At 39.9% G+C, this 26,991-nt stretch overlaps 1 protein-coding gene across 2 annotated transcripts; it reads right to left on the bottom strand.

Annotated features, from left to right (window-relative positions):
• Positions 1 to 701: 701 nt before the first annotated feature.
• mbd2 (methyl-CpG binding domain protein 2) lies at positions 702 to 23,526 on the bottom strand. Of its 2 annotated transcripts, XR_014599924.1 has the most exons (8): positions 23,041 to 23,526; positions 19,581 to 19,743; positions 13,583 to 13,714; positions 12,581 to 12,671; positions 11,824 to 12,004; positions 2,975 to 3,092; positions 2,246 to 2,757; positions 702 to 1,823 (listed from the first exon to the last, which is right to left on the bottom strand). XR_014599924.1 is itself a non-coding variant. In XM_084046177.1 (7 exons), the coding sequence occupies exons 1-6, from the start codon at positions 23,148 to 23,150 to the stop codon at positions 3,002 to 3,004; spliced, it is 768 nt and encodes a 255-aa protein (XP_083902303.1). In that variant the 5' UTR covers positions 23,151 to 23,526; the 3' UTR covers positions 702 to 2,757; positions 2,975 to 3,001. The 2 variants fall into 2 exon arrangements, 1 of the variants encoding a protein (XP_083902303.1); XM_084046177.1 differs by having other exon boundaries at positions 702 to 2,757.
• Between the last annotated feature and the right edge of the window lie 3,465 nt (positions 23,527 to 26,991).

Genomic DNA, 26,991 nt, shown 5'->3' on the forward strand with positions numbered 1-26,991 from the left:
CCCACTGCCACCCCAGCACCACCAGAGGGCTCTGCTTGCCCTATGGGTTCAGTTCTTTTCTTTTTTACAAAAACACAAATTAAGGCAGAAAAATAAAGCAGCTCATATTCTAACTATTGTTTTATGTAGTCTGTCCAGTCATTCTTCTAACTGTGGCTTTGATTGGTGAAACAGCCGCTCTGTCTGAAATTGCATTTTTTTTATTGTAAAAGTATTCTTTCAAGTACAATTTATTCAAAAAGTTAGATAGTACAGAAACCCACCTACCAGTGACATCATCGGTAGGCAGATTTGGTCATTTCAAACAAGATTTAACATTTTTTATTCTATCTTTTATTAATGCGAGAACAATGGCTTCTAATTGCATGCTTACTTTCCAAGAATAGAAAGCCTGCGGTTTCTATTAGCTTGGATTCCCCATCGATGATGTCACTGGTAGGCGGGTTTCTGAACTGTCCACAGCCCTCCTCTGAGACACAGACGGAGTAGACAAAAACGGTACAGTATTATAATGAGCATTAGTGAGGATTATATGAAGTAACTTTTTCAATAAACTGTACTTGTAAGAATAGTTTTTTATGCAATATACTTTTCACTGTTTGTTTCTTTCCTTTTGAGACTGTGTGATCCTTTAAATAAACGTGACACCGTAAATGTAACTCATTAAGAAGAATTAGTATTAGTAACACAAGACACCCATGAACTGTATATTTACTTTATTTCACATCAAGATCCTTTTTATACAAGCACTTTTAATTTGAAATATAAAAAATTCTAAAAAAATTAAAATGTATTCACTATTAAATAATCCATCTTGCACATCTCATATGTGCATAAAATTAGAATATGGTAATATTTATAATTTATAAACTCTTACATAGAAAAGGAGAAAAATAAACAAAACCTGAAAATCTGTCTTAATATGCGCAAAGGTACAAGGAAAATATCTTAAACCAAAATTGGACCAATGCAGTAGAGAGGGGAAAAGTGCTTTGAATTGCACATACTTTTTGGGAAAGATGTCTTATTGTACTACAAATATCACACCATATGTAATACCAGTAGTACTTACTACTAAGCATAGCCAATACAAATCTGAAATATTACCAGTAGTAGTACTAGTATTACTAGTAGTATTTGTACAAGGAGTATTTTATCTTCATGGGAATCTATTGATTGTTTTTACATCTTAGCTTAGAACATTAGTATTTCCCCCCGCCCTCCACTGCATTTTACAAAGTGTTTACGAAATGCATTATGACTAAAATAACAAAAAGAGGGCCGAAATATTTTGGAGGTGTACGTTTTTTCAGGATGCTCAAAATTCATATCCCTGTGATTGTTAAGATTTCTTAATTCCCAGATCTATCAAGACGTAAAAAATGCATGGTTATATTATTTCATTACAAAGAAGCACAATGTTTGTAGATCCAGAAGATGTTTTGTGTATTTTGAATACAGCGCTGAAAATAAAGCTCATCTTTGTGAGATTATTTTGTACGTCATAAAAAGAGAGGAGGGGAAAGTCAGATTTCAGTGTCGACTGAAGGCAGTTGGCTGCTGCTAACTACTTAACAAAAAGTATGTGTTTGTGTGGCATGTTGTCGTGTCACTAGCATTTTTATGACTCTGCCAGCGACAGCCAGAGGCATTATTATGCTTTTGGGCTGTCAGCCCGTCTGTCCATCCTAACCTTGTGAATCTCAGTAACACAACACAAATCTTCTCTTCTAGGGGTCCCTGGGACAACACATTTTCAGATGGGGGTCCGCGGCCATAATATTTATCATTTTGGGGGTTCTTGGCATGAAAAGAAATTAGAACTACTCATATAGAAGTAGGGGTGTGCCGATACACTAATTTCACGAAACGATACGATACGATATTTGGCTCACAACTTCGATACGATTTCGATACGATACGATACGCACTTTTTTTATTATGAAAATATATGGAGGAGAAAAAAAGAAAATGCAAACAAATAATTCTGTTTTTGCATTATTCAGACATGCAAACTTGTAGCTTTTCAGCTACAATAGCCGTTTTGAATCCAAATAGTATGACACCTGACCCGAAAAAAAAACATGTTGTCACTCTTTTCACTTCGGGGCCGTTTGCATGCCTGATTATTATGATTGTAAAAAAAAAAAAAAAAATTTTTCAAAAACGATATTTTTTTTCCCCAAAACGATACATATCGTCGCGAAAACGTATCGCGATATATCGCGGGACGATATATCGGCACACCCCTATATAGAAGGCATTTGTAGAATCGGCCTCAGGTCTTAATGGGTTAATTGGCTGGAATTTGGCGGTCAACGGTCAAGGTCACTGTAATTTCAAAGTCTTCAATACATATTATGAGTCATATTATGAGTCAGGACAGACATGTATGTAAACTGCATACAACATCTCAATTTGCTGATGATACTGTGTTTTTTATTGCATATTCATGATGTATTGTATATTATTTATAATATGTTTTTTATGTATCCATTTCTTCATTCTGGGTTCTTTTGGGGGATAGACTCAAAGTTCTCGGCTAGAAACCTGAAGGTAAGGCAAGTATAGTTGATGTCTGTACTTCGTATGTAATCCTGTGTGTGTGTGTGTGTGTGTGTGTGTGTGTGTGTGTGTGTGTGTGTGTGTGTGTGTGTGTGTGTGTGTGTGTGTGTGTGTGTGTGTGTGTGTGTGTGTGTGTGTGTGTGTGTGTGTGTGTGTGTGTGTGTTAGTCCAATCTTGCTTGAAGAAGGGATTCTGGAAAGAAAGAGAGTCTTAAATGAATATGCAATGGGGTTTAAAGGGAGGGAAAGGAGGAAGGGAGGGAGGGAGGGAGGGAGATGCGTATAATTCACCCATGCAATATACGTGTATATACACGTATATTCTACTCATAAGCCACTCTCATTTTGTGAAGAAACGTCTCTCGATATCCCACTTTCAACACTTTGAGGTAACGCTACTGGGAACATACCTGGCTCTCCTACGTGGCCTTGTCCTCCTATGAGCTCTCGGCCAATCGTGCTCTGCTATCGGCGGCCAGTGCCTCCTCTAGACTCCTCCTGGCGTAGAACACCTTCATTTCCTGTTCCCTGGACGGATAGACATGAATAAATAATTATTACACCTCAACAAATGAGTTGTAGAGGTACAGTATTAGTATTAAAAGCAGTAGTAGTACAGTAGTTGTTGTAGTAGTAGAAGTAGTAGCAAAGCTAGTATTGGTAGAAGTAGACGTACTAGTAGTAGTAATAGCAGTAGTAGAAGTAGTAATATAAGTAGTATTACTAGTAGTAGTGAAGAAGTAATGATGCTCTGATTGCCTTAAGTTAAGACAACATGGGAATTCACATGGACGCGCATCGCAAAGCCGGATATAGATAAGGCTAGGCTTAAGTTTGGTTGGTTGCTCCCGTTTTTATGCGCAAATTTCTGGGAACTCTAGAAACTCTAGATTAGGTTGGTTGCAACCAGGGATGTAGTCGAGCCGTGGCCCCACTAGTTGTTTGAGCTGCACGCCCACGCCCACACATGCACAGGCATGCACGGCGTGCGTACCTGAGAGATTCCACTTACCTCGCCACGTATCGATTCAAAAACAACCATTGTTACATTCTTACAAAAGCTGCTGAGAGTCAACAGCGCGAAAGAACAGAGGAATGACCCTGGCCGAGTGCATATATCAATGGTCCATTGTGTGACCTGTTAAGTACCGTGGGCTGCTTTTAAAGGAGGCATAGCTGTCAGGTATTCTGAAGCAGACTCCACTCCACAGTCCACAAAATCCCCACTACAGCCTTGGCTGCAACCGACGTGAAGTCCATTCTAAAGAATGGTCTTAACCTATTAAGACCGGGAACGCATCTGTGTCATTTTTAGATTTCTTTGGCTATTTTGTTTTTTTAATCGTGAAAATGTGTGCAAATCTTTGAAAAAAAAGTATATATATATATATATATATATCGCTAAGACCGGAGGTATATATATTACTTTCTTTTTAAGAATATTATTATAAGAATATTTTTAACTCAAACCTTTACCTCTGGGTAAACAGTTAGTTTTTGGAAAAAATGTATGTTGCTGTATATATATCAGTGGTTCTCAAACTTTTTCATGTCAAGGACCCCCAAAATTATATGTATTTGGCCGTGGACCCCCATCTGAAAATATTTTATTCCAGGGACCCCCAGAAGCAAAGTTTTGAGTTACAAATGTATATATATATTCAAAGATTTGCACACATTTTCACATTTTATTTTTGAACAGCCAAAGAAATCTAAAGTGACAAAGACGCCTTCCCAGTCTTAATGGGTTAACAACGATTGACTCAGCAGATAGGACTAGGCTTAGTACAGACTAATTGGAGCGACCCACGCCAGACGTACTGTATATCCCTCTGGCCTCAGGGGACTAGGAGGAGATCGAGGTGCAGGAGCTCATTATGAGCGAGATTTAGAGGTGCTAAAAGGACACGGCACACAGAACGGCACAGCAGCATACAGTACCCAGTATGAGGAACATAACAGCGGTGGGCGCTATAGAGCAGTGGCTGTCAAACTTTTTCATGTCAAGGAAATTGATATATAATATTTTGTGCCAGGGACACACAGAAGAGAAGATTTGTGTAAAAAAAAAGGGGGCAAAAATAGCAGTTGTACAAGGCAAGCTCACAGCGCGTTACTTTGTGACGCGCTGTGCCTTGCCTTGCTATTTTTGGAATAGCCAAAGTATAAAATATGGATGAAGTGGTTAGAATTATTGCTATATAAACTCATTTAGCTGGGGACCCCCTGAAACCCCCCCAAGGACCCCTGGGGGTCCCCAGACCCCCACTTTGAGAAGCACTGCTAGAGAGAGGCATTAGAGCCTGGACAAAGAAATGCTAAGGGAGAAGCCAAGAAAATGGTTTAGTCACAGGGTTTAGTAAAAAGAAAATTAAGAGCAACATTCAAACGTGCCAAGGGGATAAAGGGTGCTGAAGATGTGAGGCCATTTCTCAACTGGAAGCCACAACTGCCTGTTAGTGCCCCGCCATTCAGCTGTGCACAATTGAAAAACCCTCCGTAGTGGCTCCTTCTGAGACTAATTAAAGACACTTTGCCGGTCAGTTTAGTGCAGTAGGGACTGTTTATAGCAGGGCTGTTGGGCGAAAAAGTGACTTGATGTGGGCACGCGGACATGCATGCGCGCTCATGCGCATTCTGTTATACAGCATTGTTTTTCAGTCTGTTGTCTCAGTCACTGCAATAACTACAGTATATCACTTTACAAAGAAGAATAGCTACTTTAATTATTGACATTAAGTAAGTAATCTGTGTTTTGCTGAACACGGACTGTTGTTTTTTCACAGATACTTCAAGTTCGTCACTATTTTGCCTTCTGGATTCTCCTGTAAACTTGGCATATTTGTCTTCGTGCCTTGTCTCATAGTGTCGTTTGATGTTGTATTCCTTTTCACAAACTTGCGTAGAGCATATCAGACACGTAGGCTTTCCTTTGAACTCATAGAAGAAAAAGCATTCTCTCCAAGTAGAGTTGAATGCACGGCCTCCATCTACAAGCTTTCTTTTCATTTTTTTCTTTTTTTGTTAGAGGTAGTATGAATTAGCTTTTTTTGTAAGCTAGTGGTAGTAGTTATAGTAGTAGTAATAGAAGAAGTAGTTGTAGTAGTGATGGTAGTGGAACTCTGATGTAGTATATTTCTAATTACTACTAATAGCTCGCCCTAAAACACGCTCGCCCCGGGTCAAATCCGGCGACCTCGGAACGGTCGCCACCAGGTATTCCTAAATGTAACCTTAGTAAAAACTATGTCTAAACCTAACCTTATTCCTTAAACTTAACCTCAGAAAACCCCTTTTTTATTATTACTCCTTGGGGTATTTTTTGTCACTGTATATTTGCACATACGTGAAATTTGTCCTCTGCATTTACCCATCCTATAACTACTAGGAGCAGTGAGCAGCCATTCTATGGCACTCTGGGAGCAATTAGGGGTTATGAGTCTTGCTCAAGGACACACTACATCGACACATTGCTGGCCTGGCCTGGAATCGTACCTGGGACAAACAGGGGCTTTGGCTCCCCAGGGGGGCTCACTAACTCTTAACTCACTAACTAACTCACTAACTCACTAACAATCTAAAACAAACTAGTTTTAAATTGTGTCTAATGTTTGTCTAGTGTTTATCTAATGTCTACTATATTCGTCATGAGTTATGCCTGGTTCATTTATTTTCTTTTGACATATTTTTGTTTAAATTCATTCTAATTTGATATTTCTGGTTATTGTTATATTGATACATGTTAAAACATCTTGATTTTGTATGTACTTTTGGTACTTTTGGTATGCGGTCAGGTTTAGGCTTGGCTCAGGGAAGAGGACGCCCCTGCCATGCATAGTCCACCATGGGAATTGTATTGGTTCTTTAATTATTTAATTTGTGCTTGTCAACTATATTTTTTGATTGCACTGTAATTGTTTTTTAATTGTACTGTTTACCCAGAAAGAATAGTCACTGCTGAGGGAGTCACTAATGGGGATCTAAAATAAACAATAAACAATAAACTTAGCTAAACAAATTCCTAGCCTTATCCTCAGTAAAGCAAATACAAGAGTGTGTTTTAGGGCAAGCGTTCCGGTTACCTTCAAAACCAAATAGACCCCTTAACAGACGACGTCACACTGATAAGAACCAGTATGCGTGCAAACAGTATGCGCGCAATGAAACCCATTCTATCAGGTCTCGCTAGGACGCGCCTCACTAGCCAACACACAAGAGGGGGTTGGGGTGTGCTGAAACCAGCTCCCCCCAAAACAACAGGTTGGGAGAATTGATTGCGAGAAACAATCACCTGTGCGTCCAGTCTCAATGTTAGTAAACAAATAATTGGTCTATATTACAGCAAAACAACTGTACTTTATTTGTGGATACATGTTACCATCTAGTGGCTAAAGGATGCAACTACAGCACCTCTTTTACAAAGAAGATATTTTTTTTAAGCATCACTGTCTTCCTGCATTACACTATCACCCAGAAGATAAGACCCAACTAAATTATAACTTACATCACTTATTGGAATCCTATTACACACTCAACATATAGTAGAAAGGTATGTGACTCTATGCAGACTACCTAACTACGGTACCTAATAAGAGACTGCCAGTGTCCATAGATTAGTTTAGCAATAGAGTAGACGCAGACCTGGCTGCCCAGGGAGGACGCGCCGTCATCGTGATAACACAATTACACGTTCTAACACAATGTCAAAACTACTACTAACACTAAGGGAAAAGTTATTTCGAAAATTCTAAGGAATTGCCCCGAATTCCAAAATCTGACAGCAGAGGGAAAATGAGCCCTCATTCAGGGGGTAAGGAAATAATGTGCTAATATGCCACTTCCTGCCACAACAAAAGAGACCACCAGTAGATCGCAGATCATAGACATGCAATAATATCCTATCCTATATTAGAATGTGCTAATGTGGGGGCCGGCAGGCGGACTGTTAACTGGTTTTAAATGGGCTTGCACCTCCACCTCTGGAACGGTTCATAGGGCGAAGGGAAAGTGGTGACAGAACAACAAGGGCAACTACCAGAGGGGACTGCGATGTACCATTCAGACGGAGTGTGTTTGGTGAAACAGTGTTCTCTTTTAGAGCCTCCCATCACTGGAATAGTCTCCCTGCCGAAGTAAGAGAGACCACCAACTATTTGACCTTCAAATTCAACCTTAAGAGATGGCTTAAAGCAAACCAGATTAGTAATCATGGGTAATTATCAGCTCCATTGGTCACTGGTGTCTTTTCTCATATTTCACTGTAACTGTCTGTCTCCTGTATTATGTCTACTTGTCTTGTCTTGTTTTGTATTGATATGTCTGTTTTTGTATGGATAGCTATATCACCACTTTTAACAGCCTGCTCAGGGACTACAGATGAAATTTAGCCTTTGGCTAACTCTGGCTCATTTACGTGGATGTGAAAACTGACATGTTGATTAATGTGCTCTGTCCCTGATAACTACATAAATAGATACAAATAAAATAAACCAGGTCATGCAGAAGGTGCCACATCACTCCAGTCCTGGCCTCTTTGCACTGGCTTCCTGTTAATTTGGCTTCCTGCTCCCACGTTATGTGCCCAGTAGGGCCCTAAGGTCTGTTCCCCATACTAAACTAAAAACAAAAGGTGACGAAAGCCTTTCAAGGCTGTAGCTCCCAGACTTTGAAATGCTCTTCCACTGGTCTTGAGAGCTGTAGACTCTGTGGACACAGCCTCAAAACGCTACTATCTGAACAAGCATTTGCAGATTTACATGATTTTATGTCCATGATTGTGTTTTTATTTGCCGTCCTGCTTGAGATTAACTGTACAGGCCTTTTCTGTTCTAACTGCTTTAATACCATGTTTTGTTTTTAATCTCACTGTAAAGCACGCTGTGAGTTCTCTTTGTGAGAAGTGCTGTATAAATAACATTTACTTACTTACTTACATGCCTCACTCTGACTCAGGCATAACCATAAACAACTCTGATACGCCCATATATAGGCATGTCACTATGACTCAGACATAACCATAAACAAACCCCATTCGCCCATATATAGGCATGTCACTATGACTCAGACATAACCATAAACAACCCCGATACGCCCATATATAGGCATGTCACTCAGGCATAACATAAACAAACCCCATTTGCCCATAGGCATGTCACTATGACTCAGACATAACCATAAACAAACCCAAAACACCCATACATCACTATGACTCAGACATAACCATAAACAAACCCGATACGCCCATATATAGGCATGTCACTATGACTAAGAGATAACCATAAACAAACCCGATATGCCCATATTTAGGCATATATGGGAGAGCTGGTTGTCCAGATATAACCAACAACAGATAACCACGCCTACATTGTATGTTTCTTTTCATTTCTGGATTCTGATCAAATAAATGAAGAGGAGGGGTGTCCTGACCCTTTAAGGAGATCTACAAGCTCAACACGTCGCATATTGCACTCACTTACTTACTGCGAGAGACACCAGACTATAAATGGAGCATTATACACGCAGTCTAACACGCTGCATCACTCTGCTTTAAAGTGTATCTCCTGCGTTAATATTTCAGTCAATTTGACACGTTCGTTCATCCTTTTACACACAGCATCCCAATGCTGTCGGTCTGTCGGAATGCTTCATGTGTGAAATGCAGCCCCACACAGTTTAGATCGTTCAGCTTCAGGCGTTTTAACTGCGATGGAGCTAAGCAGACTACCAGGAGCCTGCTGCTGTCACAGCAAGTTAACATTGTTTACCAGCAGCACGTGCGGCGAAGCTTCTGTTTGCCTGTAATATCGTTTTTGGAACACCAGGGGGCAAATTGACAGCTCTGGCTTTTAAGTGGCACCGACAAGAGGAAGAAGCCTGCACTCAACAATGTTCCTTTATAATTGTATTTGCTTCACCAGGACCAGTGGTGTAAAGTACTGTACTTAAGTAAAATGTTGAGGTATTTTTACTTTAGTGGAGTATTGCCAATTTTCAATACTTTTTCTTCTACCCCACTACATCTCAGAGGAAAATATTATACTTTTACTCGGCTACAATTATTTGAAAACTTTAGTTACTAGTTACTTTGCGGATATAAATTAATATATTATAAAACATGCATTAACCACTTTAGCCCTATTTTATACCTTGGCGATTTGAAAATAGCTGATCTACAAGCTCACAACAAGTTGCATCACGACACGTTGTGAGCTTGTAGATCTGCTATTTTCAAACATTTTAGTGCTTTTACTTTTGGTACTTTAAGTTCATTTTGATGCCAACACTTTTGTAGTAAGTAAGTAAGTACATTTTGAATTCCGGACTTTTACTTGTAACAGAGCACTTCTACACTGCAGTACTGATACTTTTACTTACAAGTAAAACATTTGAATACTTTTTCCACCGTACTGCTCTCCAGGACCAACACAAACCGACTGTGTCTGTTCAATATTCAGCTGCTGTTCTCCCACAGGGTTTCTAGATGGAATTTGCTTCAGCAGAACCTGTTTGTTGTCCTGTCTGATCCTCTTCCTGTCAACTATTTATTTGCACTGGCCGAATGATAGCCTGGGGCGTCAGAACGCTGGCTCCCGAGTCGTCTGCAGTCTGTGTGTCTGTGTGTCTGTGCGGCCGGGCAAGGCAAGGCGCTTATGACTCACATCCCCACCAGGGCTGTCTGTCACCATCATGACATTTTAGTTGACGATTAACTGTCATATAAATAATGCAGATTAATTATTGAATTGTGTTTTTTGACATTTAACATTGGGAACATAAAAAATTACATTTCCGTTTGGCTTTGAGGCTTTGAAACCCAAAAATTGTAAACAGGACAGATATGAGAAATAAATTATACAAATCAGAAATGACTCAGGGTACAAATAATAAATAATTTACATATAGCCTAAATCAGCTCAGTGGCCTTGTGGTTAGAGCAGGGGTGTTTGAGAGGGCCACTATATTTCCACACTCACTCCAGAGGGCCACATTGCATATACTGTCGGGTAGACACCTCATATCTCCGTATTTTAAAGTTTTTTCGCAAATAAATGCCGTACGTCGCCATTCTTTGTCACACAAAAGTAGCAAAAATAGCCGATCTATAAGCTCAAAACTTTGCTGCGGCGCGTTTTGAGCTTGTAGATCGGCTATTTTTGCTATTTTGATGCACTTTCACATCCTTGTAGCCCAGTCTTATGGCCCTAAAGCCACTTGCCATTTTACCACATGGCTCCAGCACTTGAATGAAGGGGAGATGCCAGAAACTGTTACACAAGTAGATGATACAGCCAGCGTATTAACTCATTGTTAACCCATTAAGGCCTGAGGTTCCGATTCTACAAAATGTCTTCTAAATCGTAACAGTTTTCTGAAAAAGCTTATGTTACTATATCAGTGGTTCTCAAACTTTTTCATGTCAAGGACCCCCAACATTATATGTATTTGGCCTCACAAGTCCATTTGGTTCCATTTGTACACTCTCAGAGTTACAAACCCGTAAGGGGCCATTTGGAACCCGCTCAAGGAACCATGAGGGTACCCGGACCACACTTTGAGTGTTTCCAGTGAGCCAACACTATCAGCACCATAACTCTGTTTGACCAGAATGGAGCACAACCTCAATTAGTATCATTGGTAACACCTGGTAACATAAATAAATACTGATATTAACGGTAAACCATACAGATGCAAGCTGAAAGCAAATAAATCACACCCAGCGTGAAGTAAGCGGTGCCTTTGAGTTTATTTTTCTCACCAGTGCCACTTGAAGCAAATCACACCCAGGTGTTGCTTGCAAATACTGCAAATTACAGATCAAAAGGATGCTGCTGCACGGATGTGTGTGTGTGCGCGTGTGCGTGTTTATGTGTTTGTGTGTGAGTGTGTGTGTGTGTGTGTGTGTGTGTGTGTGTGTGTGTGTGTGTGTGTGTGTGTGTGTGTGTGTGTGTGTGTGTGTGTGCGCGCACGCGTGTTTGCATTTGTGCTTTGCCTTTCCATGTCTGCATGCGTTTATAAGTGGCGGTTGTCCACGCACACACACACACACACGGTGCCGGCCAGTGTGTGTGTGTGCATGCTGTGGTCCTGTGTTTTAATCATCTGCTAATTAGTTGCACACACAAACCTGGTTATAGAAGTGAAACCGCTTTAAAGAGAGATAAGAAAGTGAAAGCAGCAGGGACTCTCAGTACTCTCAGCATGCATAAAACACAGAGAGAGAGAGAGAGTGGGGGGAGAGAGAAGAGAAATAGAGACTGACTTGATGTGTTCTTCTGTGATGGTGAAGGAGCGGCAGGGTGGCTGATCCGGGTTCAGCCAGACGGCCGGGTTCCTGTCAGCCGCCGGTGACTTTTGACCCAGGACCGGAGCCGTGCGCATGTGCAGCGCGCTGGCTATGGCCGCGAGCAGCGTGTCGCCGTCGCTACCGTCTGGGCCCATGCCTTTAAGAGAAGTGATATGCTGTTTTCAGACTGGTTAAGGTCCTACTAACTAGATTATGAACTAAAAGCTGCAGTTTTAGTACAGTAGTTTTAACACTACAAACTGTACTTTGAGGACTAGTTCACCCAAAAATGTACTTATTTTTTATCGATTACACACCCCATTAAGCCTTGAATTCAAGGATTTTTTTCCCTCTGCTGCCAATAATTTGATGAGCGGTGGTCTCTCCGGTAAGAGACACAAATGCAGGTAATTTGTGTCTCCTGCCGCCTCCATGATGACTGCCTCCGCCGATCATCAAATTATTGGCTTAGGAATCCGACAAAAACTAAAGAAAACTATGAATTTGAGCCTTCATGGGGTGTGTAATCGATAGAAAATAAGATTCTTTTGAGGTGAACTATTCCTTTAAGACTACAAACTGTAGAAATCTGTACCTAATCATGACTCAAGAAAGAAGGCAAAAAACCTAGGCTAAAAATGTAGTGCAGCTAATAATGAATCTGAAAGAGAAGATGACTGAAATAAAAGGAATGTTGGAATGGTTCTATTAAAGATAACGGTCCAGTTCTCACTCTGCAGTCCTGTGGGAAGCTCCAGGGTTCGGAGGATTTCCTGGTCGACGTCGGACGAGCGCAGACCCTTCAGCCGCTGTTCCCAGAACAGCTGGATGGAAGAGAGTAGAAACACAACACAGTGCAACACAATGAAATATAACGCCATACATTGTGTTGCCTTACAATAGAATAGAATAGATTGTGATATAGTACCATAGAATATAATAGACTGCAGCTGTTCCCAGAACAGCTGGATGGAAGAGAGTAGAAACACGAGTACAACAGAATGAAATATAATGCATAATAGATGTTTTGTGCAGTAAATATAATAGATTGTGATATAGTACCATAGAATGTAATAGATTGCAATATAGAACAATAGAATATATGGTGATATACAACTTACAATAGATTGCAACATAGTGCAACATACAGTCGAAAAGATAGCAAAAGTGTACAATACAGTAGAATAGATTGCAACCAAGTCTAATAGAACAGAAATAGAGTACAGCAGAATGGAACCGACTAGAGTAGCATCAATGAAATTGGGGCGGCAGTGACTGACTCAAGGAGGTAGAGTGCAGTGTTGATTTCGTCGACTAAACTACAGTATGGCGAAAAATGTTCACCGACTACCTTTATTTACTGACGAAAACTAAATGAAAACTAAATAAAAACTAAGCTATGATGACTAAAACTAAGACTAAATATATTGACAATTTCGTCAACAAATAAAGACTAGACTAAAATGCTAGTGAGGGACTATAGTGGAGAAGAGATCCAGTAGAACTAAAAGACTAGTCCTGTTATGCTTGGCTGCATAACAGGACTATTATGCAATATATATATATTGGAGAAAGGTGCTACATAAATGCAGAACATTTATATACTAAAATGAAATAGAATAGAGTACAAAACAAGTAAACAAAATCAAAGAACAGAACAGAAATAAGTAGAATAGAATAGAGTTTAACAGAGCAGAGTAAAAATAGAATAGAGCAAATTAGAATAGAATAGAACCTGTCTGGGTGACTCTGTCCCTCGCTGAGGATCACTCTTGACCTTGTTGTCGGGGTAACCTGTCACCTTGGTAACGGGCTGTTTGAATATGGATGCTGTTTGACGGATGGGAAGAGACGTGTTGAGGTCACCCTGAAAGAGAGAGAGACAGCTCTCATTACTCAGCGGTAAATAGAACAGATATTGATAAGGGATGTAAAATGAGTCAGACACCACCACAATAACATTAAACCTACACAACATGTTGCAGAAGCGGACCTGAGGATCTGTTAAAGGAGCAACCTGCGGCCAAAACCCTAATGTTGCTTGGCCTGTCAGTATATGACGAAAAACTGAAGGATAATTGTGAGGTGGAGCAACTGCTTGCCAGGCCTTTGTCTATGCAGTTACGGTATTAACTGTCCAGGTTGCCCATCAGTGTAGGCTAAACAGCATGGACCCACTGGAGCAGTGGTTCTCAACCAGTGGTCCGGGGACCACCAGTGGTCCTTGGGGGGGGGGTACCAGGGGGTCCCCTGCGAAATTAATTAGCAACTGATTTTATTTGGAAAGGTGCAAATACGGCAATGCATTTTTTGGAAGGAATTAAGAATTAAGAAAAGAAAAGAAAGGTTTGTCCTGTAATCTGGTGCACTGTTTATTTATTTATTCATTAATGTGTAAAACAAAAAAAGGAAAATATTCTGTAATCATCTGGTGACTTTTTATCTTGAGGCGTGTAAAGGAAAAAGAGAAAGAAGTCTTGTAATGTGATGCGCTTTTTTATTATAGTATTTCACCACAAGATGGCACCATGACTCTATAAATCTCCATTACATGTGGGGTAATTAAACATTTTCAGTTGTATTGTATTTGTACAAAAGAGCTGTACAGCATAGCACTTTATTATTTTTAGATTTGTTTGGGTCCCCAGCAAAATGAGGAATAGTTTAATGTCACTATTGTTTCACAGGCTAGACGTTAACCCAATGAGAGAATGTATAATGACTATTCAGAGCCTAGGTTTCACTCTCTTCATCTCATCTCTCATTACAGTGGTCCCTCCCTGGTACAAAATGTACCCCCCCACCCTGAAAAGCACTTGGAATGTAGGAGTTGAGGCATTCAATTTAGTTTGTCTTGGTTCCACAGATAAATATTGTGAAAATAGCAGATCTACAAGGTCACAACGCCTCGTGTGTAGATCTGCCTAGATTTTTACCTCTTTCTTTTGACCAGTTTTTATAGTATAGTTTGTTGTTTACATTCGACGTGATTTTTTAGGTATTACAAATGTCTTAAAAGTGCCTTAAATTGACACTTCACTGTCATCTGGGGACCCCCTGGGGGTCGCCCCACAGGTTGAGAACCACGGGCCTAATGCATATCAATTTGAGGCTCCTTGGCATAAATGTTTGAGAACCAACTACTGCCCTAATGTATTCACATCTTGGTGGTCCCCAGTTTTTTATATAAAAGTGAAATTCACCACATCTACCATGATATCATCATTTTCATGAATATTGGAGCTATATCTACAGTAGCGAGAAAATAAAGCTACGCTACAGTAAAACAGTGATTTACTGTTTACAGTAAAACATCATTATGCCTCTGGGCTCAATTTAGATTTTTGTTTGTGAAGGACAATCTTAAAGTGCATTTAAGTGTGGCGTCAATTCAGCAAAAATGAAAATGTGGGAGAAGAGAGGTTTAATTAGTTTTTGGAGGAAAAAACTGAGAGATGTCCTTTTCACATAGTTTTGACAACGCTGAGGAACACCTGTTAGGTTGAAACACGTACGTCGCTCTGTCCGTGCGTAGGGCTGTCACGATTACAAATTTAAGTTGACGATTAATTGTCTCTCAAACATTGGCATTTAACATTGGAACATATGAATAAAGACATTCTGTTTGCCTTTTAGGCTTCGTAATCATAAATTGCACAGGGCAGATATGACAAATAATTATTGACATATTTAATAATTGTATGCATGTACAAATTGCAGAAATAGCTGATCTACAAGCTTACAACGCGTCACAAAGTGACGCGTTGTAAGCTTATAGATTTCTGTTTTTTTATATATATTTGAAAACGTGTGAATATTTTTCAAATGATTTGACGATTATGCAAAAATAATTGTGATTATCTCAAATAACTGCAATTGGACGATTATGTAATAATAACTGTGACAGGCCTATCCGTGCAGAGATAAAATAAAACTATCTGAAGAGGACATTTACTGTGTGCTGGGCTGTTTTCTCAGTTTCATGATATTGTTGAGCTGTGCACCTTGAGAAGCATCTGAACATTTCTGATCGAGTAAGTAGCCTGTATGACTGATTTGTTATGAATTTTCTAAGCGTTTATAACTTTAGACGGGTTGCTGTAGCACCACTAATTAGCCCACTCAACAATGCCAGTTGAGGAAGCTTGGCATAGGACCGGACCTACAGTATGTGCAACGTTTTGTTTACTGTCATGCATGAGAAAGCAGATTTCCTGGCAGAAGAAGAAAGAGGAAGAAAGAATAATAAAAAAGGCATATACACAAGAGGGGCTGGCAGCAGAGCTGCCTGCATGGGCCCTAATTACATGGGGTGACACAGGGACGCAATGTGAGCCCAACCCTCTTCAACGTATACTGTACACTAACAGTACGTATATAAATACATTTGCAGAACAGCTGCAGAAAACCCACAGCCTACTGGTGTGACTCTGCAGGACACAGAGGTTAAATGTGGGATGTTTTTGCTGACGACCCGGTTCTCCTGTCTCCCTCCGGAGATGGTTTACAGCAGAGCCTGGACATCAGTGTCGACTAAAACTATGACGAAAAATGTTCGTCGACTACCGTTTTTCACTGACAAAAACGAAATAAAAACTAAGCTTTGATGACTAAAACTAAGACTAAATATATTGACAATTTCGTCAACAAATAAAAACTAGACTAAAATGTTAGGGAGGGAGTAGTGGAGAAGAGATCCAGTAGAACTAAAAGACAAGTCATTTTACGCTTGGTTGCGCTCGGGTGTTGCACTCTGAAAATAGCAGATCTACAAGCTCACAACGTGTCACGCTGCGATGCGTTATGAGCTTGTAGATCGGCTATTTTCAGCGTGCAACCAAGTGTAAAATCAGCCATTACGACGCCATCAAGGCCCACCAAAATACATTTTATTCAACTACGGTAAATCAACTATAGATTTAGTGGACTATAATCTTATGGTATTGACTAACAGTAAAACTTTTCAGACGACTAAGATATGACTAAAACAAAAAATCATCCACATCATCCACAAGTTCAGTCAAACAATAACATGTATGGTTAATGTCCATGTTTGACTGAACTTCGTTTTATTTGTTCTGAGAAGTGGGTGATTGTTGAAAAGATATTATATTTTGGTATTTTTCATATTTAACATGAAAAGATTTTTCACCATTTGGGATGTTCTTCAAAACACACTTTTTTTCTACGACTCCTTAAGATTTTGTCCACTCACACAAATGACTAGACATGATCTGTAGTGTCATATGATAACCAATTTTTCATATTCCATACCGATTCCCTATAATTGTCTTCCAAAGTTTAAGGGAGGGAACTATTTACCAAAAACTGCCATACATCATGAACCCATCGTCCAACTTAACCACATAATGAGAGGCCTCTAATCAACGCAGAGCCTCACTTACACCCATCGGAGGCACCACAAATGGGATGAATGTCACCGTGTTGGAAAAACATGATTTATGTATTTATTTTCACTAAATTTGGTGTAAATGATGCTCTGTGGAAAGCACTCCTTTCTAGTTCCAATTGACATTCCAATTAGAACCTGGCAATTAACCCATTCAATCCGAGAACGCATCTGTGTCACTTTAGATTTCTTTGGCTGTTTAAAAATAGCAGATCTACAAGCTCATAGCGCGGTACTCAAAAAACGTGAACATTTTTGCACATTTCTGAATGTATATTCTACAAATGTCTTCTAAATACTAACAGTTTTTTGAAAAAAACTTATGTTGCTATATTAGTGGTACAATGTGCCAACTTTTCAATGTCAAGGACCCCCAAAATTATATGTAATTGGCCGCGGACCCCCCGTCTCAAAATATGTTGTTCCAGGGACCACAGATCCGAGTTTAAAATGTTCGCTTTATGGGGGGAAAAAAAGCAAAAGCAAAATGGGGAAAAACATCTCCCTACATGCAGAATTGTGGGAAAATATATATTTTGTATTCATAAACACAGTTAATTATGCATGCAGGGCCAATCAAGTGCCCCCCCACTCCTACATTACAAAGCACTTCATGCCAAGACTGGAACAAGGATAAGAGAGACCCCTCTCTGCCAGCTGGTTCTGAAGCTATAGGCCCACACAAACACCAGGGCTTCAGGACAGAAAGCAATCAATCTGGCCCAATATCGGAACAAAACAACCAAATCACCAGTGGTGGAGAAAGAACTCAAATGTTTTACTTAAGAAAAAGTATCAATACTGCAATGTAGAAATACCCGAGATGTATATAGGGCTGAAGTGGGTAATGTTTTGTAATAATAATCAAAATCCACAAAGTAACTAGTGGAGTAAAAGTACAATATTTGCCTCTGGGATGTACTGTAGTGGAGTAGAAGTAAAAGTAGGCCTACTGAAAATTGGAAATACTCCAAAATTGTACTTAAGTACAGTACTTGAGTAGATGTACGTAGTTACTTTCCACCACTGCAAATCACAAAGTAGATTAGAATTCTATTTGACCCTAAACCGGGAGGACACGATGGCAGAATAACCTGACCGCTGTGACTGATAGAAAACTGAGGGAAATGTTGACAATTTACATACTGAGTGGACACAGCCTGGCCATATAAACAGGCTGTCACAGGCAGAACGGACTAGCCAGAGAGGCCAGACTGCACTTTGTTATTCTAGGGAATCTCATTGCTTACTGTGAGAAATATAAGGATTCGTGAGAGGTTTTCTTAGGAGAAAAATGAATAAATAATAGTAATATCTCTATTACATGTGCTGGACTCATTGCTTCCAGACTTACGCTGTGTAATAGACAACTTTCCTGTCCTGTATGGTCATGAGTTGAATTGACTGTAATTGTTATACGTTTTTTATTACTATTACTGTATCTGATGTTGATAATTACATATTAATGCATATTTATTGATAATGATTTGCTATTGCTAATGTGTATCATTTATATCCTCTGTAGGATTCTCATATGCTATGCCAATAAAGCTTTTAATTTGGGTTGTATAGAGCGACAGAGATAGACAGAGAGACAAGAGAGAGAGAGAAGGAACATAAAAAACAGAACTCTTCCTTCAAAGGGATATTTCACTTTCAAACATGTTTGGGGTCATTTTAACGTCTACTCAGGCTTTTGTATTTCACCCCGGACAGTTTTTAAGTTGCTTTATTCAATATTTAGATATTTGATATCCATTTTATCAGACACTTCCTATACAAACCCATTGTAATTCCATTTTAACCATGATAGATTCATCGAAAACATCCGTACTTGGTTCTGGTGACTGATATTGTCCTTCTAATCATTAGCATTAGAATCTAATGCGTGAGGGGGGGGGGGGGGGGGGGGTTGAATTACTTTTTTCATTTATTTTGTAAATGTTTTTTTGGGGGAAAAGAAATGTAATACAAAAACAAAATTTAAAAGAAATGAATGGAAAAAGGTTATTGAAAAAACATGGGCCCCTGAGGAGGGCAGAATGAGTCACCAGAACCAAGGACGGTGTTTTCGATGAATCCATCATGATTAAAATGGAGTTTGAAGTTACAATGGGTTCGTATAGGAAGGGGCCGTGTCTGATCAAATGAATATCAAATATCTAAATACTGAAACAAGCAACTTAAAAACTGTCCTGGGTGCACCGTGCACACAAAAGCCTGAGTAGATGTTAAAATGACCCCAACACATGTTTGAAAGTGAAATATCCGTTTAACACCCTCATTATATGATATACTATCAATGTTAGTGTGCTATAGCTACCTTTGCGATGGCGGCAGCTCGTTCGTGTCGTCGCTGCTTGTGTTTGTTGAGCTGGCCGGCGGTGCCCAGGCGTCCTGTACGGAAGTCGAAGCATCCCAGGTCCACGCTGTTGCCCAGGTAGCGGGCCAACTGGGGCTTGCTTCTGAACTTCTTCCCCGATGGACTGAAAGGACAAATAAACAAATCAATGAATAAACAAATGAACCAAGAGACTGATCAATAATTAAACAAATGAAGGGGTAACCGGAACCCTCGCTCCAATACACACTCGCCCCCATTCTTGTTGTTGGATTTGACCCGAGGCGAGCGTGATTTGGGGGGCGACCGTTCTTGTATTCAATGAAGGCGCTCGGGTAGTGCAGTGGTGAAATGCCTGCCCATCACCACGGAGGATGTGGGTTGGAATCCACCGTGGTGCATCCGGCTTTGTCGAGCGTCTGTATGAACACATTGGCTCGGACGGGGAGGGTGATATTTGTCACTGAACGTATTCCTACGGGCTGTGGCGGTACCTGTCAGCGGGGAGTGTTGGGCGGGAGGTGTAGGACGAAGAAGGCCCTACGTCCTCCGGGTGGGGTCTCCACCCAGGCAGGTGTAGGTAGGATACAAGTAGGATACAACAGCAGTGACAACAACCCAAAAATGTGTGGGGAGGAAAACATTATTGTTAGACGGGATGTTTGGGCTAACAAAACAAACAGTGAAAACTATATATATATCTATATATATATATATATATATAACTATATATATATATCTGTGTCTGATTGTCCGCAGGTCGGCGGAGGATTTACAGAATCTCCTGTGTGTTTGGGGGAAGTGTGTGGGCAGTGTTGCCAGATTCTGTGAGAGAAACAAGCAACCAAGCCTAAGGAAACCAGCCCAAAAGAAGCGACTATGGGCCACATGAGCACTTTAACATATACATCAGCTATTTGAAAATAGCAGATCTACAAGCTCGCATTATGAGCTTGTAGATCGAAATTATAATAAGCAGATCTGGCAACCCTGTGTGTGGGCAATGCACCAGCTTCCCTGATTGGCTAACCTTCACCAATATAAGTGGCAACGTGTGCAATGGCACTCCATTAGGGTATATGACCATGTAAGGTCATCAAAATGATGTCAGCAGTTTCTCACTACATCAGGGATCCCCGTATCTCCATATATAGTCGATTGGGTACTCTGAGAACGGGTTCAGTGGGTACTCTGACAACAAATACAACAGGTATTGCATTAACGAGCGGGGCATGCATTAATGCAATACCTGTTGTTTACTCCCATCTTGCATCGTTCCAAACTTGCATCAATCCCAAGTACGCCGGGTTAAAGTTTTTAACTGTGGTAACTAACTAGCATCGTCCCTGATGTACATCATTCCACAGACTTATATGTATGTGGTCCCCAAGTGGGCTGGTGCCCAAAGGGGGCCGGTCTAGTTTTGATAAGATTACAGTGAAATGTCATACTGTTACATCCTGAGCATGAGGTCACAGCACTGACATCGCAGAACACTACTGACATCACAGTACTGTGATAGGCCTGTCACAATTATTACATAATAATAATCGTCTAATCGCAATTATTTGAGATAATTGCAATTATCTTTGCATAATCGTTTCCATGTTGAAAAATGTTCACGTATTTTCAAAATATTTTTTTAGAATCAACTCCCCTGTTTGAGAATGTCTGAACTTTTGACTCAGGAGATGTTTGGAAATATTCTTTTCACTGATAGTTATACTATGCATTAAACATAACCATAATCCTTAGCTAAATTCATTACTTCTGTGTACTTAAAATCAACGTTTTATTTTGTAACTGGAAGAGGCAGCCTGGGAAGTCAGGGCACATCAATTTTTCACTGATAGTTATACTATGCATTAAAAATTGAATCATCCATAACCCTTTAGCCATATTCATTATTTCTGAGTACTTAAAATCAACGTTTTACAGTATTTGGTAACTGGAAGAAGCAGCCTGGGGAAGTCAGGGCACATCAATGTTAAATTGGCTATGTTTTCCAAAATGCAAAATAATTCTAATAATAAATCAAATAAATTGCTTTAGAAATTGGTCTGAAATAACATGCTTGAAGTTGAGCATGTGACATTTTTAAGGCCTAATATTTAAAACATTGCTCAAATTGCTACAAACCCTGCGGATAGCCAGTCATTATGGCATAAACAATAAGTCGAAGGGTAAATTTAGGTCTGATAATAATGACGACGTTCAAATCACGTTGGCCTACACTTTACATTACTTCTAGTCTTTTATGCTTTACTTTTTTCACATTTTGGGAAAAGAAATAGCCAACAGTTTCACATTGAGGGCCTTTGTGCCCGCGTCAACACCATTGGCCAAGTGGCCGTGCCCCTAAAATGATGTAATTGCACTGGAATCGTGCCAGGGCCTGCTGTGAGAACTCTGACAACTGGTACTGACGATAGTAGCAGCAGCAGTATTATAGTAATAGTGAAAGTAGAAGTAGAAGTAGAGCTAGAATGGCTGTGATATTACATACATGAAACGTAAAATAGCATTAATAAGCAGTGGTGGAAAGTAACTAAGTACGTTTACTCGAGTACTGTACTTAAGTACCATTTTGATGTGTATTTACTTTATTGGAGTATTTCCAATTTTCAATACTATTACTTCTCCACTACATCTCAGAGGCAAATATTGTACTTTCAATCCACTACAATTATTTGACAATATTATTTACAAGTTACTGTTAAGGTTTTAATTGTTATTACGAAACATACACTAAGCACTTTAGCCCTATTGGCTATTTGAAAATAGTAGATCTACAAGCTCACAACGTGTCACAAGCTTGTAGATCTGCTATTTTCAAAAGGTTTTTTATACATGTGAAACCTGTGAAATGGGACATTCTGCATAATGAGAGTACTTTCTACTTTTGGTACTTTAAGTACATTTTGATACCAATACGTTTGTACTTTTACACATTTTGCACATTTTGAATTCTGGACTTTTACTTAGTAACAGAGTATTTCTACATTGCAGTATTGATACTTTTACTTAAGTACAACATTTGAGTTCTTTTCCCACCACTGGTAGTATAGTGAAAGCATAAGTAGTAGTCAACCTATAATGGCTGTAATATCACATGAAATATATAATATATAATATCAGTAATAAGCTGGTTACTCTAGACTACAACGCTTTGAAGCCACTCAGCTGCCCACGCACACCACGGGGCGTCTGTCACTGTCATGAAACCAAGCTCTGTGTGTGTGTGTGTATGTGTGTGTGTGTGTGTGTGTGTGTGTGTGTGTGTGTGTGTGTGTGTGTGTGTGTGTGTGTGTGTGTGTGTGTGTGTGTGTGTGTGTGTGTGTGTGTGTGTGTGTGTGTGTGTGTGTGTGTGTGTGTGCGTGCGTGCGTGTGTTTGTGTGTGTGTGCGTGTGTGTGTGTGGCGTGCGTGTACCCACACACACACCTGTAGTAGTACACATCGCTCTTTCCAGCGCTGAGTCCAGACTTCCGGATCACTTCTTCCTTCTTCCAACCGGGCGGCAGCGCGGGACAATCACTCCGTTTCTTCTCCATTCCCCCGCCAAGCCAACATCAGCCTTAATGCGATCCGATCTGTTATAGAGTTAATACCAAAGTCCAAAGAAACTAAATATAAGTTCAAGTCCAGCGGGGTTTTTTTGTCGGCGCGCGCGCGCCTGTGTGTGTGTGTGTGTGTGTGTGTGTGTGTGTGTGTGTGTGTGTCGTTTAAAATAAAGTCAATCACAGAATAAACGGATTAATAAACGGATGAACTGAAGAGAGGAGGAAATCCGTTGCGTCGATCTGCGTAGATTAAAAGTCAACATTTTCTCTTTTTTTTGTTGTTTACGTAATAATCCGGTTCGTATCTTCGGCTCCCATGTTTGACAGTCCGTGTGTGTGTGGTTGTGTGTGTGTGCTGTGTGTCAGTGTGTGTGTACGCAGTGCACTCTCTCCACCACTCGTGTTTGTGTGCGGTGCGCGCGCACTTGTGTGCGTGCGTGTGTGGGTGGGACGTCGTTTACGTCAAAGCGTGACGCCGTCGGGGTTCTGGGGCAAGAAATAACGGAGCAGAAATAAGACTTCCGGTTGACGATCTCTTCAGAATAAGAGTACCCTCTAGAGTAAAAAGAAACCATTGAAAATCATTGAAAAACGGTTCATTTGCACATTAAAACTATAAATTAAGCATTTAAACGAAGCTATATAACATATATTATGTTTCTGTGTAACAAAAACGTTTTTTAAAACATTAAAACATTGTCTAAATGGATAAATGCTGTTCAAAGGACTGCATAGCCTATACAAATTGGACACTGGACCGGAGACGGCTGGCGATGCCAGCACTTGTGACATACACACGCGTTCAGGGAGACCCCCTCTACGCTGCCATACACTCCGCTAAGCGGGAGAGGTGTAAAAAAAAAGTGTGGCGGGCCGTCCAGTGAGGTCAGAGGTCAGAAAAGTGCCCTTTTCTGACATTTTCAGACAATAGTGGACACTGGACCGGAGACGGCTGCCGATGCCAGCACTTGTGACATACACACGCGTTCTGGGAGACCCCCTCTACAACGCCACACTCTCCGCTAAGCAGGAGAGGTGTAAAAAAAAGTGTGGCGGGCCGTCCAGTGAGGTCAGAGGTCAGAAAAGTGCCCTTTTCTGCCATTTTCAGACAATAGTGGACACTGGACCGGAGACGGCTGCCGATGCCAGCACTTGTGACATACACGCGCGTTCGGGGAGACCCCCTCTACAACGCCACACTCTCCGCTAAGCGGGAGAGGTGTGATAAAAAAGTGTGGCGGGCCGTCCAGTGAGGTCAGAGGTCAGAAAAGTGCCCTCCAAATACACCTGTCTGGCTTAGCGGAGAGTGTGGCGTTGTAGAGAGGGTCTCCCTGAACGCGCGCGTATGTCACACGTGCCCCCGCAAATAGCTGTCTCGTGTCCAGCGCCCAATTTGTGAAGTCTATGCACTGAAAATGGACCGTTTTCTGACCCCTGACCTCACTGGACGGCCCGCCACTTTTCCAAATACACCTCTCCCGCTCAGTGGAGAGTGTGGCATTGTAGAGGGGGTCTCCCTGAATGTGTGCGTATGTCAAAAGTGCTGGCGCCAACAGCCGTCTCCTGTCCAGTGTCCAGTATTGTCTGAAAATGGCACTTTTCTTACCTCAGGCCGCACTGGGCGGCCTGCCACTTTCCTTTTTTTACAAATTATCTCTCAAATGTTCACCAACATTCTGTACTGGTCTGTATCCATTTTCTATCAAGTTTAGGGGCGCTCAGTTATGGAGAAGTACACACACTCACACACACACACACACACAAACTACAAATTTACTAATATTTCTGTCCTCTATCTTTTTTTATGCTGTGTTTCCATGTTGTATATATGTTGTTAAATGTACATTTTTAATGTTTTTTTTCTGATTACATTTGTATTTGTATTGTATTTTAGTTTTTAAATAGGTGAGATCAACTTTATAAACCCCAAATTCTTCTTTTTTTTTATCTCACCTGCACTATCTACTATTATTATTTGTAGCATATTTTGTGGTCTCTTTTATCATTGTTTATTTGCTTCTGCAATAAACAATATTATATCATTATCATTTTCCAAGAGTGACCTGGCCTAGAGTCAGCATTATTACAACAATGGACAAACAATACAAAAACAATACATATATGTAACACACACAAATCAATATCCAGTTAAAGTGCAAAACAGTGCTAAGTGCACATTTAATGGGGGTCAATAGCCAATTTCAAACTGGAACAACCTGGCACTTAGAAGTGATCTAGTATAATAAGCCATTTAAAAAGACATACTGTACATCATAAATGTAGTTTTTAAATACAATTGTGTCTTTTTTTTTTTAAACTTGCCACTTAGAAGTGTTTTAGTATGAGCCAATTAAAAGGCATACATCATAAATGTATTAGATTTGTGTCTTTTAAAAAACATAAAAAATTCACTATCTTATTTTGAAGGCAACCGGAAACCTTATTTCTGCTAGCTCGAAAACCGGAAGTCCAATTTCTGCTCACGGAACGGAGCTGGGGCGACTGACCTCCAGTGGTGGAAAGTAACTAGGTACATTTACTCAAGTACTTGTACTTAAAGACAGGTTTTGAGGTACTTTTACTTTACTTGAGTATTTCCAATTTTCTGTACTTTTACTTCTAATCCACTACATCTCAGAGGCAAATATTACAAGCTCACAACGTGTCACAAGCTTGTAGATCTGCTATTTTCAAAAGATGTTGTATACATTTTGAACTTGTGAAATGAGACATTGAGCACAATGAGTACTTTTACTATTGGTACTTTAAGTATATTTTGATGCCAATACTTTTGTACTATCACTCAAGTACATTTTTAATAAAGGACTTCTACTTGTAACTGAGTATTTCCACATTGCAGTATTGATACTTTTACTTAAGTAAATAATGTGAGTACTTCTTACATCACTGCAGTTCCTGTGGTTTCTATTTCCATGAACCAGTGTGTGAATAGCTATTTCAGGCATATATTCATTGCTGATAGTTTCTATATTAATAGGCTACTTACACATATTTATTAGGGTTTCTATATTAATAGGCTACTTACACATATTTATTAGGGCTGCAGCTAGAGCTTATCGATTGTCTCCATTGATTAGCTTACTTTTTAGATTGATCGAATAATTGAGTTTTTTTTATATTTATTAAAAAAGTGAAAATAACCAATCTACAAGCTCACAACGAAGCTTGACGAGTTGTGAGCTTGTAGATCGGCTTTATTTTCACTGTTATCGGAGTTTTTTTCATTGTTTTGAAAATAAAGCCGATATGAAAAGCCCAAAATAGGTACGGGCTATTAATCGATTCTTTTTTATTAAATTATTAAAAACATTTTTATAATAGACTTATCTATTATTCAAAAAATATGTAAAATGTACAATATCGATAGATTAGATCAAATGAAATACATTAGTTCGATTACTATTTAGCAGGCTCTGATCCAGAGCCAGAGATATCCCACTAAGTGCAAAACAATACCTGCATAAACCATAGGGTTAAAAAATAAGGCATAAACCTCTCTAGACCTGTGTTAACCTGATCAAAAACAGAGATTTCCTGGTTCTTAACAAACCATTTTATGATAAGAATAGTAGTTGTAATAATAATAATAATAATAATAATAATAATAATAATAATAATAATAATAATAACAATAACAATCATAATAGCAGTTAAATACTAAATATATACTATCAAGATGTATTAGATATGTGTCTATATCTTATTTTCATTATTATAAATCCCACGAATGAGTCGACCTCCAACCAGCGGTGGCGCTATTCCCCCTCACCACCCCAGTAGGGGACTTTCTGCTGTCTGCCTGCCTAGCTGC

The sequence above is a fragment of the Gymnoscopelus microlampas genome (genome assembly GCF_963454915.1).
Source record: "Gymnoscopelus microlampas genome assembly, chromosome: 21".
In the NCBI taxonomy this organism is placed as follows: Eukaryota; Metazoa; Chordata; class Actinopteri; order Myctophiformes; family Myctophidae; genus Gymnoscopelus; species Gymnoscopelus microlampas.

What these genes read in the sequence shown, in the direction of transcription:
- mbd2 (XM_084046177.1), bottom strand. Translation starts at nt 23,150, where the DNA reads ATGGAGAAGAAACGGAGTGATTGTCCCGCGCTGCCGCCCGGTTGGAAG. An exon ending in AGCGATGTGTACTACTACAG is followed by an intron (nt 19,744 to 23,040) that starts GTGTGTGTGTGG and finishes TTGTCCTTTCAG; the next exon opens with TCCATCGGGGAAGAAGTTCA. An exon ending in ATCACAGAAGAACACATCAA is followed by an intron (nt 3,093 to 11,823) that starts GTCAGTCTCTAT and finishes CTATCCGTCCAG; the next exon opens with GGAACAGGAAATGAAGGTGT.